General features: G+C 40.1%; 1 protein-coding gene across 3 annotated transcripts in view; it reads right to left on the bottom strand.

The window, feature by feature from the left end:
- Nucleotides 1-2040: 2040 nt before the first annotated feature.
- KAT6A (lysine acetyltransferase 6A) overlaps nt 2041-18646 on the bottom strand; it is a 111885-nt gene continuing 95279 nt past the window's right edge. For all 3 annotated transcript variants that reach the window (XM_059156412.1, XM_059156411.1, XM_059156414.1), the window contains 6 exons: nt 17624-17717; nt 15429-15660; nt 14503-14710; nt 12717-13316; nt 9806-10124; nt 2041-7504 (listed from right to left, as the gene is read on the bottom strand). In XM_059156412.1, coding sequence (XP_059012395.1) covers nt 4782-7504; nt 9806-10124; nt 12717-13316; nt 14503-14710; nt 15429-15660; nt 17624-17717 — 4176 coding nt within the window. In that variant the 3' untranslated portion in view covers nt 2041-4781. The remainder of the gene's footprint in view (nt 7505-9805; nt 10125-12716; nt 13317-14502; nt 14711-15428; nt 15661-17623; nt 17718-18646) is intronic.

Here is an 18646-nt window from a genome sequence, read left to right as displayed (position 1 = left end):
CCCAAGGGTTTTCCTTATTTCGGGTGGAAATTACACCTGCCACCTTTTTGAGGCCTTATGTAATTGGCACACCAATATTCAGGCTCCTCATTAATATAGCAAGGAATCTCATTAAGTCCAATTTGTAGCTGTCACTTTGGAAAGAAAATCCATGGGTCTGTGCTGCATTAGGTAACCACACCAACTTATATAACAAACCCATCTTGCTCTTTAGCAGAAATGTATTAACAAATGAGTTGAATTTTGTTGTGGGGATTGTCAGCTTTCAATAGGATGACCAGACATTTGCCAACATAAGAAATATTACTCTATGTGGTCTTCTGAGTTCATTGACAGAAACACGTCGCTTGAATTTTGTTTTCTTGAAAATCACATCAAGAACATGGAGTTTGCTTCCCCACCACCTGTCATAATAACCTTGCTTCCTCTGTTCTGCCCAAGCGGTTTGCCTTTCCATTTTCATCCTCGCTGACCTGTATATTGCACATTAAGACAAGAGGAAAGACAAAAACCACTGTCCCCTACCCCAGCTGTAACAGGGAGAACCCGGAAGAGCAATGATCATCTACCTGACAGACTATGGCGCTCAGGGAATACACATTGTCACCATGCTACAGAGGAAGCTGGGCACCACCTGCGATTCCCAGAGAGCCATAACAGGGATAGATGTCCTGGAACCCTGGTTGCTGAGTGTGGGACAAGATTCTAACACCAGGGCTGAGGCCAAGGCTCTCAGCAACATACATGAGTAAGTGTGTTATCATTTTCTTCCCACATCTACCTTCTGATATAGAGGGAAAAGGTCAGAAGGAAGACAATAAAGAAATGAGCCAGCTCCTCTACTGAGATCATTCATGAATTGCCTATAAACAGAATTTCATTATTCAAATTATATTTTAAGTGTAATTTAAATACAGTGGAGGTGTTAACACTTTAAAAAGTGTATCATACATTCTTTGGGTCACATGTCCTTCGTAGAAGAATCAGAATTGGGGGCGCCTGGCTGGCTCAGTTGGTTAAGTGTCTGCCTTCAGCTCAGGTCATGATCTTAGAGTCCTGAGATTGAGCCCCAGCTGAGCAGGGAGACTTCCCCTCTGCCTCTGCCTCTGCCTCTCCCCCTGCCTCTGCCTCTCCCCTGGCTTATGCCCTCTCTTTCTGATATAAATAAAATCTTAAAAAAAAAAAAAAAAAGAAAATCAGAATTGCTTTATGTTGAATTCACTTAAAGCACGTAGTGTGCAGTAGCCAAGACAAGAAGCTTGTTTTGGGGACAGTCCATTAATGACTGCAACAGTACAAGTGACAGCCGTTGGGTCCAAATCATGGCTACTTAAGTAAGCAGAGGACATCAAGGGAAACGAATCATTTTTTTTTCTGGAGACGACCTGACTACATGGCCTAAAACCTGAATGGCATGAGAAGGCGAACAAATGTCTGCTATCGGTACTATTCACAGACACTTGGTAAAATCCTAAATCAAGAAAGTGTGGCCGCTAAACCTTGTACCTGCCTTACCTCCCCACCCCCAGCTGTCAGTTCTAAATTAGATTAGAAGATTTAATTTTCTGGAGTCTACCTTGTATCCAAATTTCTAAATGAAGAGAGGCCAAGTGCCACAACTCAGAAAACATCGAAAAAGATCATTAACGTTCAGGACCTCGATTTCTGGCACAAACCTCCCTTGATGACATGATCAGGTAAGCTGAGAGGAGAAAACAGCTTTGTTCCAATCCTAGGAGCTGCTTTTTAGTGCAACTGCATTTCCGTTCTTTGGTTGAGTGAATTACAGTCCCTTTAGGCTTTCAAATGGATTTCCCTCAAAAATCCAAAGTGAGGTCATGATACCATTTGCACTGGAAGAGGAAAAACTAACTTCATTGTCAGCATTTAAACACACATATGAGTGAAAACTGGCATTTCAGAGTAAAGGCCATGAACTGACACTTGCTGTATAATGAGAAATGTGAAAACGGCTAATATTTATCCAGAACCGGCGAGCCCGAGCTATTTGGGAGAAGAATTCCACATGCAAGGCGGACATCCAAAATGGCTCAACATAATTTATTTTTTTTTTTATGTTAAAATGTACAGAGTTCTTTTGAAAGTACTTGCTAGAAAGGGGAAAAAAAAGTGATATTACATACAAGGAGAGGAAGGGAGACCAACTGGCCCAGGAGCGCATGACATGGAGAAATACAAAGGCATCTAGGCACCCCTTCCCCGTAGCTTACAAGTCACCATGAACAAAGTACAAAGAGGTTACAAAACAGGAAAAGCAAATATAAACAGACAGGAATAGACTTAGCTTCATTTGTACATGCGGCTTTTAGAGGCATCTGGAGCTCTATTCACACACTCTAGAGATCTCTTTAAAGAGAATTTTTATCTTTCTTAAAATAGTTTTTAATATTCTACAACAAAGATAAAAAATTTTAAAGATGGAATGAAATGAAAAAGCTCTTATTTTAAAAGGCATCAAAGTCACTAACAGTGAGTTTTTAAATTTCTTTTTTAGAAGATTACCCAAGTTATCTTGCTAAAAATACATTTTTTTTAAACAGAAGTGAAAAAATGACAGGTACCAATATTACTGTGTTGGATAATTTCTTTTATAATATAGAAAAGAACATTTTCTCTACAATAGTTCTACAGTCACAAAAAGGCTTGTGGAAAAGGGAGCTGCCCGATTGAATTTTTTTTTTTTTTTAAAGAAACAAATGAAACCAAACACAACCGCAAACCAACAGAAACTGAATTCACGGCCCTCATTTCAACAGCTTCTCCTGCTGCCTTGGCCCACCCTCCACCCAAGATACCTCCCTCCCGACCCACCCCATCCCCACCCCAACCAGGAAGCAATGACGTAGCTGAAGATGTAGGGAGAGGGCAGCACAGTGCACTTTCTACATAGATGATTGGGAACTGGAAGAGTATATACAGAGAAACTGGGTCCTACACAGCCTTGCACATGCTCAGAATTGATAGCGGTAAGATGTGGAATTCTGCCGTTTTCTACCTAACACATTTAATTGAGAAAGTCAATTAAAGTGTATTAAAAAAAAAACAACAAACCTGTGCATTTGAAAAAATTTAATGCCTAATTAGTACTTCAAAAATTTATCTATATAAAATGTACAAATAAAGGAGAGAATTTAATGCTTACAGGTATTTCTTTAAGCAGTACTTCCCCCTTTTGGATATTTGACTGCACATACCAAGTGGTATAATAGTTTCCATCTTCTAATGATGGAACATATATATAGATATATATATATTTTTTTACCTATCCCTGGAGCAAGTAACAGGAAGAGAATGGGCGAACTGGCTGCACGAGAGAAAAGATAATGGGAGTTGGGAGCAACATAGGAACCTGCTAAACCCTGCTGTCCAGATTTGCCCTAGTATGCTGGTGGTTGGTTTATCCCTCTTCTCTTTTAACCACTCACAGGAGAGGGGCTGGTGCACTCTGATTCACAGGGAATGAACTCAGGATCTCAAGACAAATGAAAACTGGAGGTATGTATCATTAAAGTAGCTATAAAACTCACACCATGATCTCCCTTACTCATCTCTTCCAACATAAAATAAACAGTGTCAAATGTTTGTCAGGTATTTTTCAAATCACTGAAATGTACAGTCATCCATCAACACTTTATGTAAGAATGTAAGAGGCTAATCACTGGGGACTGCTGTTTGAGTTTAGTCCGAGTCGAAGGCTCAAGAATCAAGACCCTTAGCATCTCAAAGTACATACTGAAAACAAGAGGCTGCGCGGAGTACGTGCATTATGGCTGATTCACCAGGTGGTAAAAAACAAGAGGCAAAATTCCTCTTTTTGATTGTTAATTGACCATCTCTATTCCTCCAAAGCTGGATTAGGATTGCAAACAGCTTTCCTCTGAGATTCTGCTGTTAATTGAGACTTACAGTATTTTTGTGTCTCTGAGTGCTGAGTGGGAATAGTAAACAAACAAACAAACAAAAAACCCAAACAAACAAAAACAACAGAAAAAAAGAAAAAATTATATTACACTTGATTTATGAAAAACAAACATTTCAATGAAGTCCATCTATAAAGAAACATTCTTGGGGAAAGGTTTTAAGAGGTGTGTGTGTGTGTGTGTGTGTGTGTGTGTGTGTAGGGAGTGGAGGGGATTTTAAAAGGAGAAGCACTTTCCTGCCTCGCTTTATTAATAATAATAATAATAATAATATTAACAATAATAATAAGTTTAAGGAGCTTGGGTTGTTCTCCATGTCCCCGTCCGAGTCTCCCATTAAGTGCCTCCTGCTGGAATGAAGTAGGAAATGAAAGGTTGGGTTAGGAGGAAAGGGTCTGGTTAACCCCCCGAGATGTATATATAACATTTGAAAGTGACAACATTGGGAGCTGCAAACAGTGAGGGGAAACATACATCTTAAAATAAAATAAAGATAATTCACTTTTACACAAATTCTGTCCATGTGGTGTGTAAAGAAAGTAAGGCTCTTTTTAATTATGAAAAGATTTTTGTGCATGTTTCCCCTATCCCCAAATCCATTTTTAGATGAGTTCTATTGTAAAATGTTCAAGATTGTGAAGAAAACCAAAACCCGGAACAAAATGAACCCAAAAAAAGAGAAGACCAGGTTTTCTAAAAAATAAAATAAACCAAAGAAAAATTCCTCTAAATCTACAGCAATATTTTAACTGGAAAAAGGTCCATTTTTCTCTGGTTTGTCAGTATAAAAGGTTCCTTTATTTATATATATTTAAGTTTTTAATTGCAAGTTCATCTTGCTCATCTTCTCATGTAAGGTCCATTGAGTGACTGCTTGGGCACACCAGCAGCATTCATGTAGCTGTGATGGGAGGGGCCAGTGTACATCATGTTTCCATGAGGGTTTGGCTGCATAGGCTGCTGGGTATAGGCCTGGCTCCCCATCATCCCCATCTGCATCTGCATAGGATACTGTGCTGTCTGGTTCATGTAGGCAGGGTTACTATGGTAACTGCTGTTCATCATGGGCTGTGTCATTCGATAGCTGTTCATGGCATTCAAGGTGTTCATATTCATGGAATTGACATTATAGGTGGGGGTCGGCATCAAATTAACCCCCATGTTCATGCCACGCTGAACAGCCAACGCACGCGGGCCGGCCTGCATGGCAACCGCAGGTGGGCTGCGGCCGTACAGCTGCTGCTGATGCGCAGCCGCAGAGGGCAGCGGCGCCGATTTGGAGCGGATGGAAATGTGCCCCTTGACCGGCATTTGCCCTTGCAACCTCTGTGTGTGAGGAATGCCAATGTTGGTGGCCGACATGTTGCACTGTAGCAGAGGTGATGTGAGGTTCATGGTGGTGGAGGCCAAGTTCGGGGGCGGCGTCATGGTGGCTTGTGCTTGAGGGGTCCCAGCTAATGGATGAGACGGAGCCAGCTGCGCCAGCCCTGTGTTAGACAAGGAAACACTGGTTGCATAGGAAGTCACAGCAGGAGAATGGCTATAAGGCATGGCATGAGGGTCCATAATGGTGTTAGTCAGCTGCTGCAACTTGGCTAAACTGAAGGTGGCTGACGGTTGAGAGTAGCTGCCAGCCCCGAAGTCCCCCGGAATCCGCTCATAAATGCTTATGTTCCCCGTGCTTCCCGATTCCGGAATCTCCATGATCATGGGCGCGGGAGTGAAGCTGTTGTTCATGCTGCACTGGGACAGGGGGGGCTGCTGCTGCGGCGGTGGCGGGGGCTGTGGCTGCGGGGGCTGCGGCGGCGGCGGGGCGGGCGGTGGGGGCTGCTGCGGTTGCTGGGGCGGCGGCGGCTGCGGGGCTGGCTGCGGCGGGGGTGCGGGCTGCGGCGGCTGCGGCGGCTGCTGCGGCGGCGGGGGCGGCGGCTGCTGCTGCTGCTGCTGCTGCTGGGGCGGCGGGGGCGGCGGCTGCTGCTGGTTGCTGGGAGGCCTCTCCACCACACAGCTCTGAGGTGACTTGATGTTGCAGTTGGCCGCGGCGGGCTGCACGCTGTTCTGCTGCATCATGCTGCAGCTGTTGCCCATGCTGGCCATTTGCTGAGTGACAACACAGCTGTTCTGGGTGAGGCTGCCGGAGGATGCCAAGCCGCCGTAGGAGCAGCTGCTCTGCGAAGAGTTATTCCCACAGATGCTGCCACCCATGGTGGAATCGTAACTGCTGGGGTTCTCATAGTTTTCCGTGGTGCTCTCGATGCTGCCCAGGTCACTGAAGCCACTGTCCACCACCTGCTGAGAGTGGTCTGATACGGAAGGCACATCCATCATGGGGCTGGTCTCCATGTTCTGCATAGAGGGTGCGGACAGGGATCCTTGTTCTGGGCTGATCTGGGTGTAACCACTTTCGAGCGCAGGCACGTTGGGACTACTGACCGAGCGGACTGACTGGCTGGGGTGGGACTGAACAGAAGAGATTGGACTATTGTGTTCCGAAGCATGGCAGTCTTCAACCATGGACATCTGAGGGTCTTCGTCAGCCTGAGTGTAACTCTGCAGGGTCTGACAGGCTGCCAGAGTTTCTTCACAGTCCTGGTAGGCTCCCTCGTGCTCGTTACTCTCCTCTTGAGTCAAAGACTGCACTGCTTGCACGGTTTCCAGGTCCAGTTCACTATGAGGAATCTCTTCTTCCTCTTTCAGCTCAATTAACTCTTCCTTAGAGTTTGAATCTTCTTCATGATCATCCTCAGACCCTGGCATATGCTCTGATACCATGGATGTTTCATGGGAAGTCTGTTCCTCTTCAGAATCTGGGTCTGTTTCATCTTTATCCTTTATAGTCTCCCTACTTCTCTGCATATTAGTATCTAAAAAAGACTCCTGACCACCAGGCTCCTCCTTGACATCTTCTCTAGCGGGCTGCTCCTCTAGCTCTTTTGTCTTGGTAGCTTCCAGATGGCCATCATCTTCATCGTCCGCATCACGGTCTTCATTCTGGTTTGTCGCCACAGCCACCTCGACCTCTTCCTCTCGCTCCTGTTCTTCCAGTTCCTGCGGCGCCTCCGCCGATTGCCTCTGCTCTTCTAAAACGCGGGGCTTCTCTTCCTCCTCTTCAATCTCGGGTTCTTTCGTTTCGGTCTCGGGACTGTTGCTATCCACTGGAGAAGCTGCTCTAACTTCGCTGCTCGTTGTATCTTCTTCTTCTCCCTCTTCAACCTCTTCTGCTTCCACGTGCATCTCCTCCTCTTCCTTCCTTTCTTCAGTTAAAGGCAAGTCTTCTTTTGGTTCGACAGTTTCTTCATTCTCTTGAAGTTTGGGTTTACGTCCCGGTTTAGGAATGGGAACAATGGGCTCAACAATGCATTCTTGAGTAGAAACGGGTATGATTTCCCGATTCAACTTAAATCCTGGTTTGCGACCAGGTCTCTTCTTCCAGTGGATTGGTTTGCGGCTTTTGCCTTTGGGCCATCCCTTTTTCTTTTTCATAGGTGTGGATGTATCTGGCTCAAGCTGAGAATCCTTCACATCACGTTTTCTCAAGAGTGATACTGGCTTTAGGATAGGCGTATCTATACAGGAGGGATTAAAAATAAAACAAAATGTCACATTAAAAAAAAGTTACAAGATTTTGTATTTGTACCAGTGCCTTTTTCTGAGACCACATGTGCAACAGAAACTGATTTATTAATCATCACAAACTTGATCACCTTCATTTTCAAGTTAAGAATCTAGAGGGGAAACCGAATAATGACCTCTACTGAAGTCAAGCAGTGAGCTGGCGGAACAAGGAAAGAACCCAGGTCAACACTCTCTGCCTCCCACTACTTAAAACCAGCTCAGGTTTATCATCCCCAACTGCACAGCGTTAGGGAGTTAGTCTACATGTCAGTGTTCTCCTCTAGAAAACGGAGACAAGCTGTGTAAAGAGGCAAATGTGTGGCAGTGATTACAACTACAGTGTAAGTCAAAAATCAGCTCCTTTCTTTTTTATTTTTTCCTGTTTGCAATTTATATTCTCTCTCTGGTTTCCTTATTACTTCAGGTAATATCATGAGTTAGTTAATTACCCCAGACCATGACTGAACAATTCTACATGAATAACTGCTCAGTCGATATTGTGTTGGTATGGGAACAGCCGCAAGGCATTTAGTACTAGACAAATACTGACCTGAAAAAAAAGTGAAAGCACCAATGACAATGATTTATTAGAAATAAATTTGACATTAGCATTATTTTCTCCCCATTACTTTTTTCTATTTCTAAAGATTGTAGTAAACTACGCATAGCAGAAAATGTACCACTTCAACCAAGTTTAGGTGTCCGGTGTGGTATGGCATTAAGTACATTCACATTTCCCATTAATTTTTAAAGGGAAGAATACCAAGGCAAGAAACAGGATTTCGAGGAGGAAGCTAAAAAGGCACGGTTGGCAATAATGTGGAAATAAAGAAAGGGAACGGCTCCATCAGCCTTTTGGTGGAAGGGTGTGTACCAAGTCAACAAGAATTTAAACAGGGGATATTATTTCAGTCTACAATGATCCAAGAGAGAATTTTACTGAAGGGCCAAATTTACACCATAAATCTTTGGTTTCCCATTATATACCTCAAGGTGTAACACAATAAAACTGCAGAAAATCACTCAGAGCAAAGCACTCAGTCATCTTATCACTATATTACAAGTATTTCTTAAATAAAAATATAAGAGTGGAGGAAATGCAATTTTCAACTGGATATGAAATTGAGCAAATTTAAAGAATAAAAAGCTCAATTACTTAACAAATAAACACTATAATTCCACCAAGAGTGGACGACCAGATTACTTAAAATTCACCCAGCAAAGTAAAAAAAAGCACTGTGTGACACCCCCCCACCCCAGTTAAGGCAAACACTGCAGATGCAGGCCGCATGAGGCACTGGCAGAAACTTTAGGGTAGGATCTAAATGACTAGTCTGTGACCCAGCACATATACTGGCCACCAGTTTATTTCTATATGACAAGGTTATTTAAAAGCACATCACCAGATTCTACACTATGCCATAAAATTTAACCTATGCTGAGGCACTGTTACCATTTTTATCAGAAATTTACTACTTGCAGAGAAAGGCACATTAGAGATATGATTCGGAAGGATTCCTGATCAGATGTGAATCAAGTCCAGTTTATACAAAACTGATCTTATTTAAGAACCATCTTCCTAGGGGCGCCTGGGTGGCTCACTGAGTTAAAGCCTCTGCCTTCGGCTCAGGTCATGATCCCAGGGTCCTGGGATGGAGCCCCGCATCGGGCCTCTCTGCTCAGCAGGGAGCCTGCTTCCCCCCTACCTCTGCCTGCCTCTCTGCCTATTTGTGATCTCTGTTTGTCAAATAAATAAATACAATCTTTAAAAAAAAAAAAATCTTCCTAGCATGTATCCACTTAGCAGTATTTATTAAATGCCTATTTTAAGCAGTCAGCATATAACAATTAGACAAACACCTAAGTACATGGAATATACTTTCTAGTAAAGGGTTATTATTTCAAGTCCAATACATCCATCTACTAAAGATTCAGATAATGGGTGAGAAAGGATTAGGCCAAAAAGAATAATTTCCTAAGAGCAAGATACTTTCTGCAGAGGCACAAATCGGTCCTATGTTGAAGGGGAAACTAGAAAAAAAACTTTAAAAGGACAGAGGGCTCAAAGAAAAAATGGGGATGAATATACTCGACACAAATTCTGAAAGGTTACCAAGTTGGCCATCCTTTACTTGCTTAGTGGGGAGCATCGTTTTTTCAGCCTTTTTGTGGAAGGGTGTGTAGCTGTCACTTACAGTCTGTTTCTTTACAAACAATAAAACTACCCTACGCAACAGTTCTGTAAAACATACCATCAGCATCTTCTGACTCTTCATCATCGTCTTCATCTTTAGATCTCCGTTTTGAAGAGGACCGGCGCCTGAGCACATCCTGTGAGGAGAGACGACGGAAGTACCCCCTGGAGAAGAGTCCGCTTTCGTCCTCTTCCTCTTCCTCTTCCTCTTCCTCAATCTCAAATGTAGGTTCTAATCTCGGCATTGGCCTCTCAGAGTCAGAGTCTTCAAAAGGTTCATCTAAAACCTCCGTGGTCTCAGAAATAGTTTCTGTGACCACACTGCTGTTGTGGTGTTTGCGCTTTCGGACTCTCCTCCTTCGGTGAAGGATTGGTTTCTATTTAAAAGAGGAAGAACATTATTTTATTTACAGTAAAGAATGCTATCATTTCTATTAACATATGAATAGTTTTTTAATCTGACAGAATAAGCATATATAAAATGGGTATACTGTTTGCAAGAGACATTTTGAGTATTATTTCAAAATGCTACAGTAAGATACGACACAGTTATCACAGAAGGATGTTGGATAATTGAATACAACTTTATTAAAGGCATGCCCAAAGAGCAGATATTATCATTCCCATATTAATAGTTCAGTTACATTTAAATGCCTATTTCAATACCGAAATAACACAGAAGCTAGTCCTTTAACATCTCTTTACCTCAAGACAAAAAACAAAACAAAAACAAAAACAAAACAAAAAAAAAAACACACTTTGTCTCATAGCTCATAATAGATACATTATATATAAAATATATATATATATATATAAAATGATATATATATATAAAATGATAAAGACGATGCACCAGAAATTATCTAATCCAATCCCTCATTCTATAGAGGTGAGAAAGGTTACAGGGCTTAAAGTCACATATCCAGTCAGTATAGAAATGGTTGTAAAATATAGTCTCTGACTCCCAGTCAAGAGAATCTTTTTAAGAACTTCAATTATTTTGTGCATGATCTCTCTGCCTGTTACAATATTCTCATGTTTACACAAGGAAATAGCATAACTTTTACCTTATAAATAGGCAATACAAGCCTGAAACGGCAAAGATATGTTCTTCCTGATCATGTAATGAATGCCAGAGTTAGCCTGTTTTGAGTTTTTCTCCAATTCAAATTCAAATTCACTAGTCCTTTTAGTTGAGAGTACAATTTTCAAACCAGGTTAAGCATGTCTGACTATGCTTTTTGGAAAAATGGCTGACTCTAGGACTGGGACGTGAAATATACAAGATGAACCAAGAATATCCTGCAGTACTAGAAAGTTAAGGAAGTGCTCAAAACAAAACAAAAGCCCTTAATAATGATGATAATACACGTTAAGCTAAAGGGACATGGGAGCAAAACTTAAAGACTCCTAATGGCCAATGCTGGAACAATCTGAGCAACAAATTAAATCAAGTGGTACTGCTGGGTATAACTCAAAGTATAAAGTAAATATCTGAGTTTATGCTGGTATAAATAAGTGCTTGAATAAGTAAAGAGATGGGTGGGAATGGCAATGACTAACTACCTTCCAAAGAGCACAATACAGGAAAGGGGACAAAAGGAGTGACTGATTTACAGTGGAGAAACCTGACAAACACAACTTCAAACCTGTTGATCAAGGCTGATATCAATAGTGAAAAGTCATACTGACAATAATACTATCATGTTTGGTGTATACACACATATATATATTCAGACATCCTTTATATGATGTGGTAAGAATGACACCATACCTCTGTGGTCTTCTTCCCAAAAACATATTACCCTATTCTAATATTATGAGGGACATTCTAAAATACCTAGCCAGTACTCATCAAACTGTAAAGGTCATCAAAAACAAGGAGTCTGAGAAACTTGGTCATGTGACCAAGAGGGGCCAGAGGCATGAATAGTATGTGTAATGTGTGTGCTAGATGAGGTCTTGAACAGAAGAAGGACATAGAGGAAAACTGAGGAGATCTAAATGAAGCATGGACTCAAGTTAAAAAAATACTAGTTCACTATTCGTGGCAAAATACTATACCAACATAAGAGGTTAACAACAGGGGAAACTGCCTGTAAGGAATACAGGAACTCTCTGTACTTTCTCTGCAATAACTGCATAAATCTAACTGTTCTAAAATTAAAAACTTATTTTTTTTATACATAGCCATGCTTTTTTTCCCCCCTCATAAGGTTCTGCTAAGGAAAGGAACAGTTTCACTGCTTTGGATGAAAGCTGTCACCCCGCTACTCTGAGGTGGCTCATCCCGGGGGCTGGGCTCTGGCTGGCTTGTGGCAAAGTTCACTCCACAGCCTGGGACAGTTCCGGCAGACAGCGTGCCAGAACTCATGATCACCACCACAACACATTTATAAACTGGCTATCATTCAAAGTCTACAAGATGACAAGATAAAGTTGAGAAAATATTTTTAAAACCAAGTTGAGCTGAACGACTGAAAGAAAAAATGGAGAGCTGGAGAGGGGACAAGAGAACACAGGGGAAAAGTCCCACCCCGCCTACGACGAACAGCCTCTCTGAGTGCCCTGACCTAGGGCACCGCTGTCCATCACGCTGTCAGATACTTTTCTCCTTTTCTAACATAGGCACTTCTAATTTATACGTACTTTTAAATAGTTGACAAATCCCTGAAAGTCATGATTACCACATCAAAACAGCAAGCTGAAAAACAGTTTGTCAGCCTTTAAGTAAGTTTATGACGTCTACATTCATTCCCATGAACCACAGGAGCCATATCCACGTTTCCAATGTTCACTGGGAAGATCATAAGCTACAATATACCGAGACATAAAGTCTAAAAAATTAACACACTAACAATTTCTATATTCACTTTTTCAGAACTCCATTATAGATAGATGTGCATAATAAGCTGCCACTGGGAAAGAACAGACGAGTCAAAAGAAACAAGTCCAAAGAAAAGCCTTACTTTTCTCTTCAATGTGGGCTTTGTAAGAATTGGTGGAGAGCTGGACCGAGGACTTTCTGGCTCTTCTTCCTCCTCACTACTTTCACTGAAGCCTCTGAGGAGAGCCCTGTCACCATCACTATAGCGACGGGGCAATCTATCATTGCCTTCTGGTAATCGACACTTCAGTGCCTCGGGGCTCTTCTTCAGCTGTCCTCGCCACAGCTCAACCCCCTCACTTAGTCTTCGTTTGGGAATGTCTGGCTTCCCATCCTGGCTTGGCTGCTCCTGAGAGGCTGCCAACTGCTCCTCACTTTCAGTATATTGTTCTTGGGAGGTTTCTGATTTTTCCTCACATTCTCCATATTGTTCCTGAGGAGTTGTCTCTTCCAAGAGCAGTTTAGAATCTTTATCACTAAAACGTTCCTGGGTTTTTCTGTTCTTCCTCCCCCAGCGGCCTCTCCGGGATGGCTGATTATTTGCAGGAAGACTATCACGGGGAAGGACTTGTTTGTTCAGACGTGCGGAACTGGCTGGTGCCGTGACTTCTGGTTTCTTTTCACTTTCTACTGAAGAATAAGAATCTTGTTCTTTGTTCTCCCGAGATGCAGACTTTCCCACCTGATTTCAGAAAATAAAACCATGCTGATTAATTTTGCAGTCTTATCTGATTATACCTCCTATCTGACCTCTTCAATACAGAGAAAGGAAACAGAACTTTAGAAAAGAAAGTATTATTTGATAGCTATCATGAATATTTCTCATGTGTTAGGCACTGTTTTAAATGCTTTATAAGATTCATTTAATCCTTACAACAATACAATGAAGTGTTATTATTATATCCTCATTTTATAAATAAGGTAAGTGAGGCACAAAAAATACAAGTAACTTGCCCTAGGACATGCAATGGCAAATGTGGAAGCTGGGATCTAAACCCAGGCAATCTGATCCAAGAGCTAGTGCTCTTAGCCACTATGCAACCCACCTTCAAAAGACAAAGTGAACAGCATTGTTCTTACAAAGGCTAAGTGATATAATTTACCAAATTTCTCAGCAATAAAATTTATAAACAGAGAGGAGATGGGTTCTGGAGCATGGGCAAGAGAAAGGGAGTGTTTGAAAAAAATGAAAGAAAATGTCTGTAATTATTATAAAGAATTATTTTTATTCTGAATATTTAATTTCATTTTTAAAATTAAATTACATTAAACGGGCATGAAACTGTGTTTATCAAAGGAGGACATAGATTTTTAAAGGATGAAAGCACAGCTTAAAAAAAGTACAGAGAAAGATATGCATCACATAAAGAAAAATACTGAACACTATACAATGTTTTACAGTCCCTCATTAACTCTTTAATGTTTGAAAGACATTTGTGTACCCACTGAATTATTTAGTGCTCTACTAGAAAACATACACGTTTACATTACTTCCTTAATGTTTTATTTTAAGGAAAAGGGATCTTCATTTTATTTTTAACAATGGTCAGAATTAAATTAGATCCAGATTCCTCAATTACTGCCACAAAGCAGTTTAGCCATTTATCAGCACTCTGGTATGGAATTCTTGGTTCTAAATAACACACTGTAACAAATTTGAAGGTCTCCAAATGATCCAAGACTTAAAAATATACAAATAAGTAAATAAAACCCGGTCTTCCTGAAATCTCTATCACTGAAATCAACTGAAATTCTAATGTGAATTGACTGTGTTGGTCTAAGTTATTATAACACATTATCACAAATACTCATGAAAGCCAAAAATAGAGCCTTCTGTCATCAAAAATAGAGACTACTCATGCCCTTACACTCATCTCTAATTCTCTTTCCTGGCACTGCGGCTCTTCGTTTTCTCCTTCCTCAGCTTCCTCTTCTTCCTCCTCAGAGACAACAGAATTGGACACAATGACAGGAGTCCAGCGCAAACATTCTGGATCTACATCTACAGGTCGCAAATTCAGCTGAAGCTTTGCCATGTGATCCTGGATAAGTTTTTCCCGGCGAATTATCACAAATCTGGAACCAGAGCAAAGTTTATAGCAATCAACGACATACAAGGAATATCTAACCATGAATATGGAGCTATAATCCCCAGAAAACCTTGGAGATGATGACAAATGCTTCAAAAACAACCCACCTGGGAGCATGAAATACAGAAATATGCCACCATATGAGATGGCTAGGAAATATGAAGTTGGCCAGCTACTTCATGCTCAATGAAAACAATGTACTAAGTGATGTTAACATTCACTGTCTCACACTTCCCACCTCTGCAATTGCTGCTACCCTCCTGTATCCTGTCTCCTAACCTCCATCTTTCCAGCCCAGTGCCTCCTTCCTTTCTCTGTGATCTTTTCCTGACCCCCTCTATATAAGGGTCAGCTGACATTCCTTTAACCTGTATTTTGTACCACTTTATATAGAAATCAATCATGGGTATATTTTACTAGACGTTATTTCTAAAGCCGTTATTTCTTATATTGTGAAGGAGCTCCCAGCATTAGAAAAGAAAAGCCTCTACAGCTTAGGTCTAAAAGTTAGAAGGAAGATGAGAAAAAAGTTTTTTTAAAAATGTGATCAATGGTATCAAATATAGAAACAAAAATGGTGTCTCGGGATCACCTAATGTACCACTCATATTTGTTTATGCCCTTTCACTGATAATCTGGCTGCCTAATCCAAACATCTCCACCTAATTATCTTTTGAAAGTATACGAAGGGATGTGATACTCACTGGTCACTACGGAAGTCCAGCATTCGTAGGTGGTGGAGTGTGGAAGTAATGTCTTGAGGGCAAATTCCAGTCAACTTGCTTAACTTCTTAATGCTGATTTGTTTGTCATTTTGGTGATAAAGGCACTCCAATATTACACTTTTCCAATAAGCCATGTAGGAAAGACGACCTAGATCGGATAATGGTTTCTCTGGAGACCCTGCTTGGCCTTCTCGCTTTGATAACAAATAACCTAAAGAAACCCCCGAATCACAAATATGTCAGAGAGCCTAAAATAGGCTAATTCACCAAAATAACAGTTCCCTCTTCTACAACCAATCTAAGTAGTATAGAACAAAACTGAAAAATCATTTCAATACACATTTGCACAAGATTATGTAATTTGTATGTACTGAACATTAGTTAAGTATTACTTTGTCCATATGCACTATAAATCACATTGTTAAAATATTCAAATCATTAAAAAATTAGAGAATTTCATATTAATATGATGCATTACGATTAAGGTAATAATGCTTTTTATTTTATGTGGGGAAAACCTCCCTTGCATGTTTTATTAGGACCACCAGATGGCAACAGCTATACCTGAATTGCTGAACAATACAAAAGAATGCCTTCGTTTTTTAGGTAATCCTATCTGTTAAGACTGTGGTTCTTCTGTGAGTGAATCAGATGGCAATTTCTCACTTCAGCCAAAGCACTCCTCACACTGACCTTTCACCCTAACTCTTAGTGAGCAAGGATGTCAGCGTGAGGGTGTCCCTGAGAGTGTATGGTGGTAGCTGTCCTCTTGTCTAGAGCAGGACTCTCAAGGACAGAAAAAGAAAGGTATAAATTCTAAGAGCAGCAACAATGGAGATGGCAGAAGAAATGCAGTTTTTTGTCATCAAAGAAAACTACTAAAAGCTACTAAATACTAATAGTTATGTGGGAAAATAAAGATTACATTAGGAAAAGCAAATAAAAACAAATACTGTAATTGTAGATTGCTGGTTGTGTATCACAAAAGTATAACTAATTAGCATAATAAAATATTTCCCCCTAACTTTGCTACTTAATGGCAAAAATGGCATAACACATCCAAACATGAGTCCTTTTTCAAAACAATATATTGATATTAAAGGAAAGAATCTGAGTTGCACTCTCTACTACTAATCTAAGAAGGTCAAGAAAACATACAAAATTAATCAATGGCACATATTTCCAATAAAATACGGTCAGGAGTATAAGTCTAAGGCCAACTAGAATAAGCTGAACTGGTCCATCTGAGAATTAACTTCTTAACACTAGTGATACAATCATCTAGTATTTAGAAGAACTGCCTGTATAAAAATATTCCCTCAAAAATCACTATGTTAGGGGCGCCTGGGTGGCTCAGTGGGTTAAGCCTCTGCCTTCGACTCAGGTCATGATCTCAGGATCCTGGGATCGAGCCCCGCATGGGGCTCTCTGCTCAGCAGGGAGCCTGCTTCCCCCTCTCTCTCTGCCTGCCTCTCTGCCTACATATGATGTCTCTCTCTGTATCAAATAAATAAATAAAATCTAAAAAAAAAAAAAAAAAAAAAAAAAAAAAAAAAAAAAAAAAATCACTATGTTATAATTAATATAAAATCTATTATAAACATATACTTACTTTCTAAGCAACAATATCAACACGTAAAACAAAATTCAAATTCTACAATGACTTTTTAGAGCTGTTTAGCTTTCACATCTGATTAAATTATTTCCTATGCCATGCCATTTATTTTTAAGATTTATTAAGGTGTACTGCGTGTTTCAACCACTAGGTAGAGCCCATAACTAAAAAGTTACTAAAAATTTTCTCAGATTATTAGGTAACAAAAATAAGGCAAGTGCTGTACTTCTTCACTGTACTAGCTTAAGTAGTTATACAATGTACTGAGTATTGCTGTGAGTTAGAATTCATAAAAGTAAGTTCCACCTGTAAATTAAGAGTTGAAAATTCAAAGTATTTGCATAGATCACACAAAGCCGGTATTTGATGTAAGCTATTTTAAAATACTTCATGTCCAATCAAAAGAAAAAAATTCATGACTTTAGGTTTCCAAATTCCCATACTGCAGTATGACGAAAGATACTAGGAACCAATAAATATCTACAAATCTCTAAAAATATATATATACAGAAGGTCCACAAGAAGAGATAATGAAAAATTATATTATTATAATCCTTACTGAAATCGATGAGAAACCTGCCATAGCCCTTACGCTGGTATTGGGGAAGAATCATTATACAGGAAACGTTGTACTTCTGTTGGCAGTGCTTTTCCTGGTAAAGAAGATTTTAGAACAACATGCGAGTAAGACTGAATAATAATGTTAATTATTAAGAAACAAAGACTAACAATCAAAACCAAAGCCCTGGTCCTTTGAGAATAGCATGCACATCAAGGAAAAAAAAAATACCCCACTGGGAGGAGACAGGACAATGTTAAGTCATTGCCATTACCCAGAAAGCAACCTTCCCAGGAGAGTAAGAATAAAATAAAATTATGCCAACTAACACCATCTGTAACTCAGAAACAGTATGCCATTGCCTAAAATGAGCAGAGGAATCTGAGTCCCAATCAATCTGCAAAGCTAAAATGATGAGTCAGTGTGGCACTCTAAAAATGGGAAAATTCATCTACCACTTCAAAGATTCTCTTATTTCCTGCTCTGGTGCTACATAGGGTAGTCCCATCTTCCCATCATTTGTACCTAACTTCACAAAAAACAATCTCAAAATGTCGGGTGCAGACACTTTTAAAACTCAGGTAATATATATAAAAGTATACTTAACTAGTATACTTAAAGGTGGTATTTCCACGTAACTATTTCATACACGTAAGTTTTTTTCATAGGCTAGCTTAAATAGATGTACATCTTTATGTTGTTTGACTACAAAAAAACACCTTTTGTTCTCCCCAAGAGAATGGAAGATTACAGGAAGGAGAGAAAATATTCTTGAATAAAAATGGCATCTTATTCTTATTTCTATTCTTCAAATTTAAACTAGGAAGAGAAGATTTAAACTGAGAAGGAGCTCACAGAGGTAATGACTGTGTTTATTTCACAAGTTCACTGTAAGTTATTACCATGGGAATAGAAGTCATTTAAAAACTTTTTCTCTTGAGTATAAATGGCAGCCCATGTTCCTAGGAGAGTACAGTATGTTGAATGTTACTAAGCACCTTCAAGCACTTGATAAGTTTCTGA

This window comes from Mustela lutreola, chromosome 18 (assembly GCF_030435805.1).
Source record: "Mustela lutreola isolate mMusLut2 chromosome 18, mMusLut2.pri, whole genome shotgun sequence".
Taxonomy (NCBI): domain Eukaryota; kingdom Metazoa; phylum Chordata; class Mammalia; order Carnivora; family Mustelidae; genus Mustela; species Mustela lutreola.
This window is presented reverse-complemented; position numbering and strand designations above follow the sequence as displayed.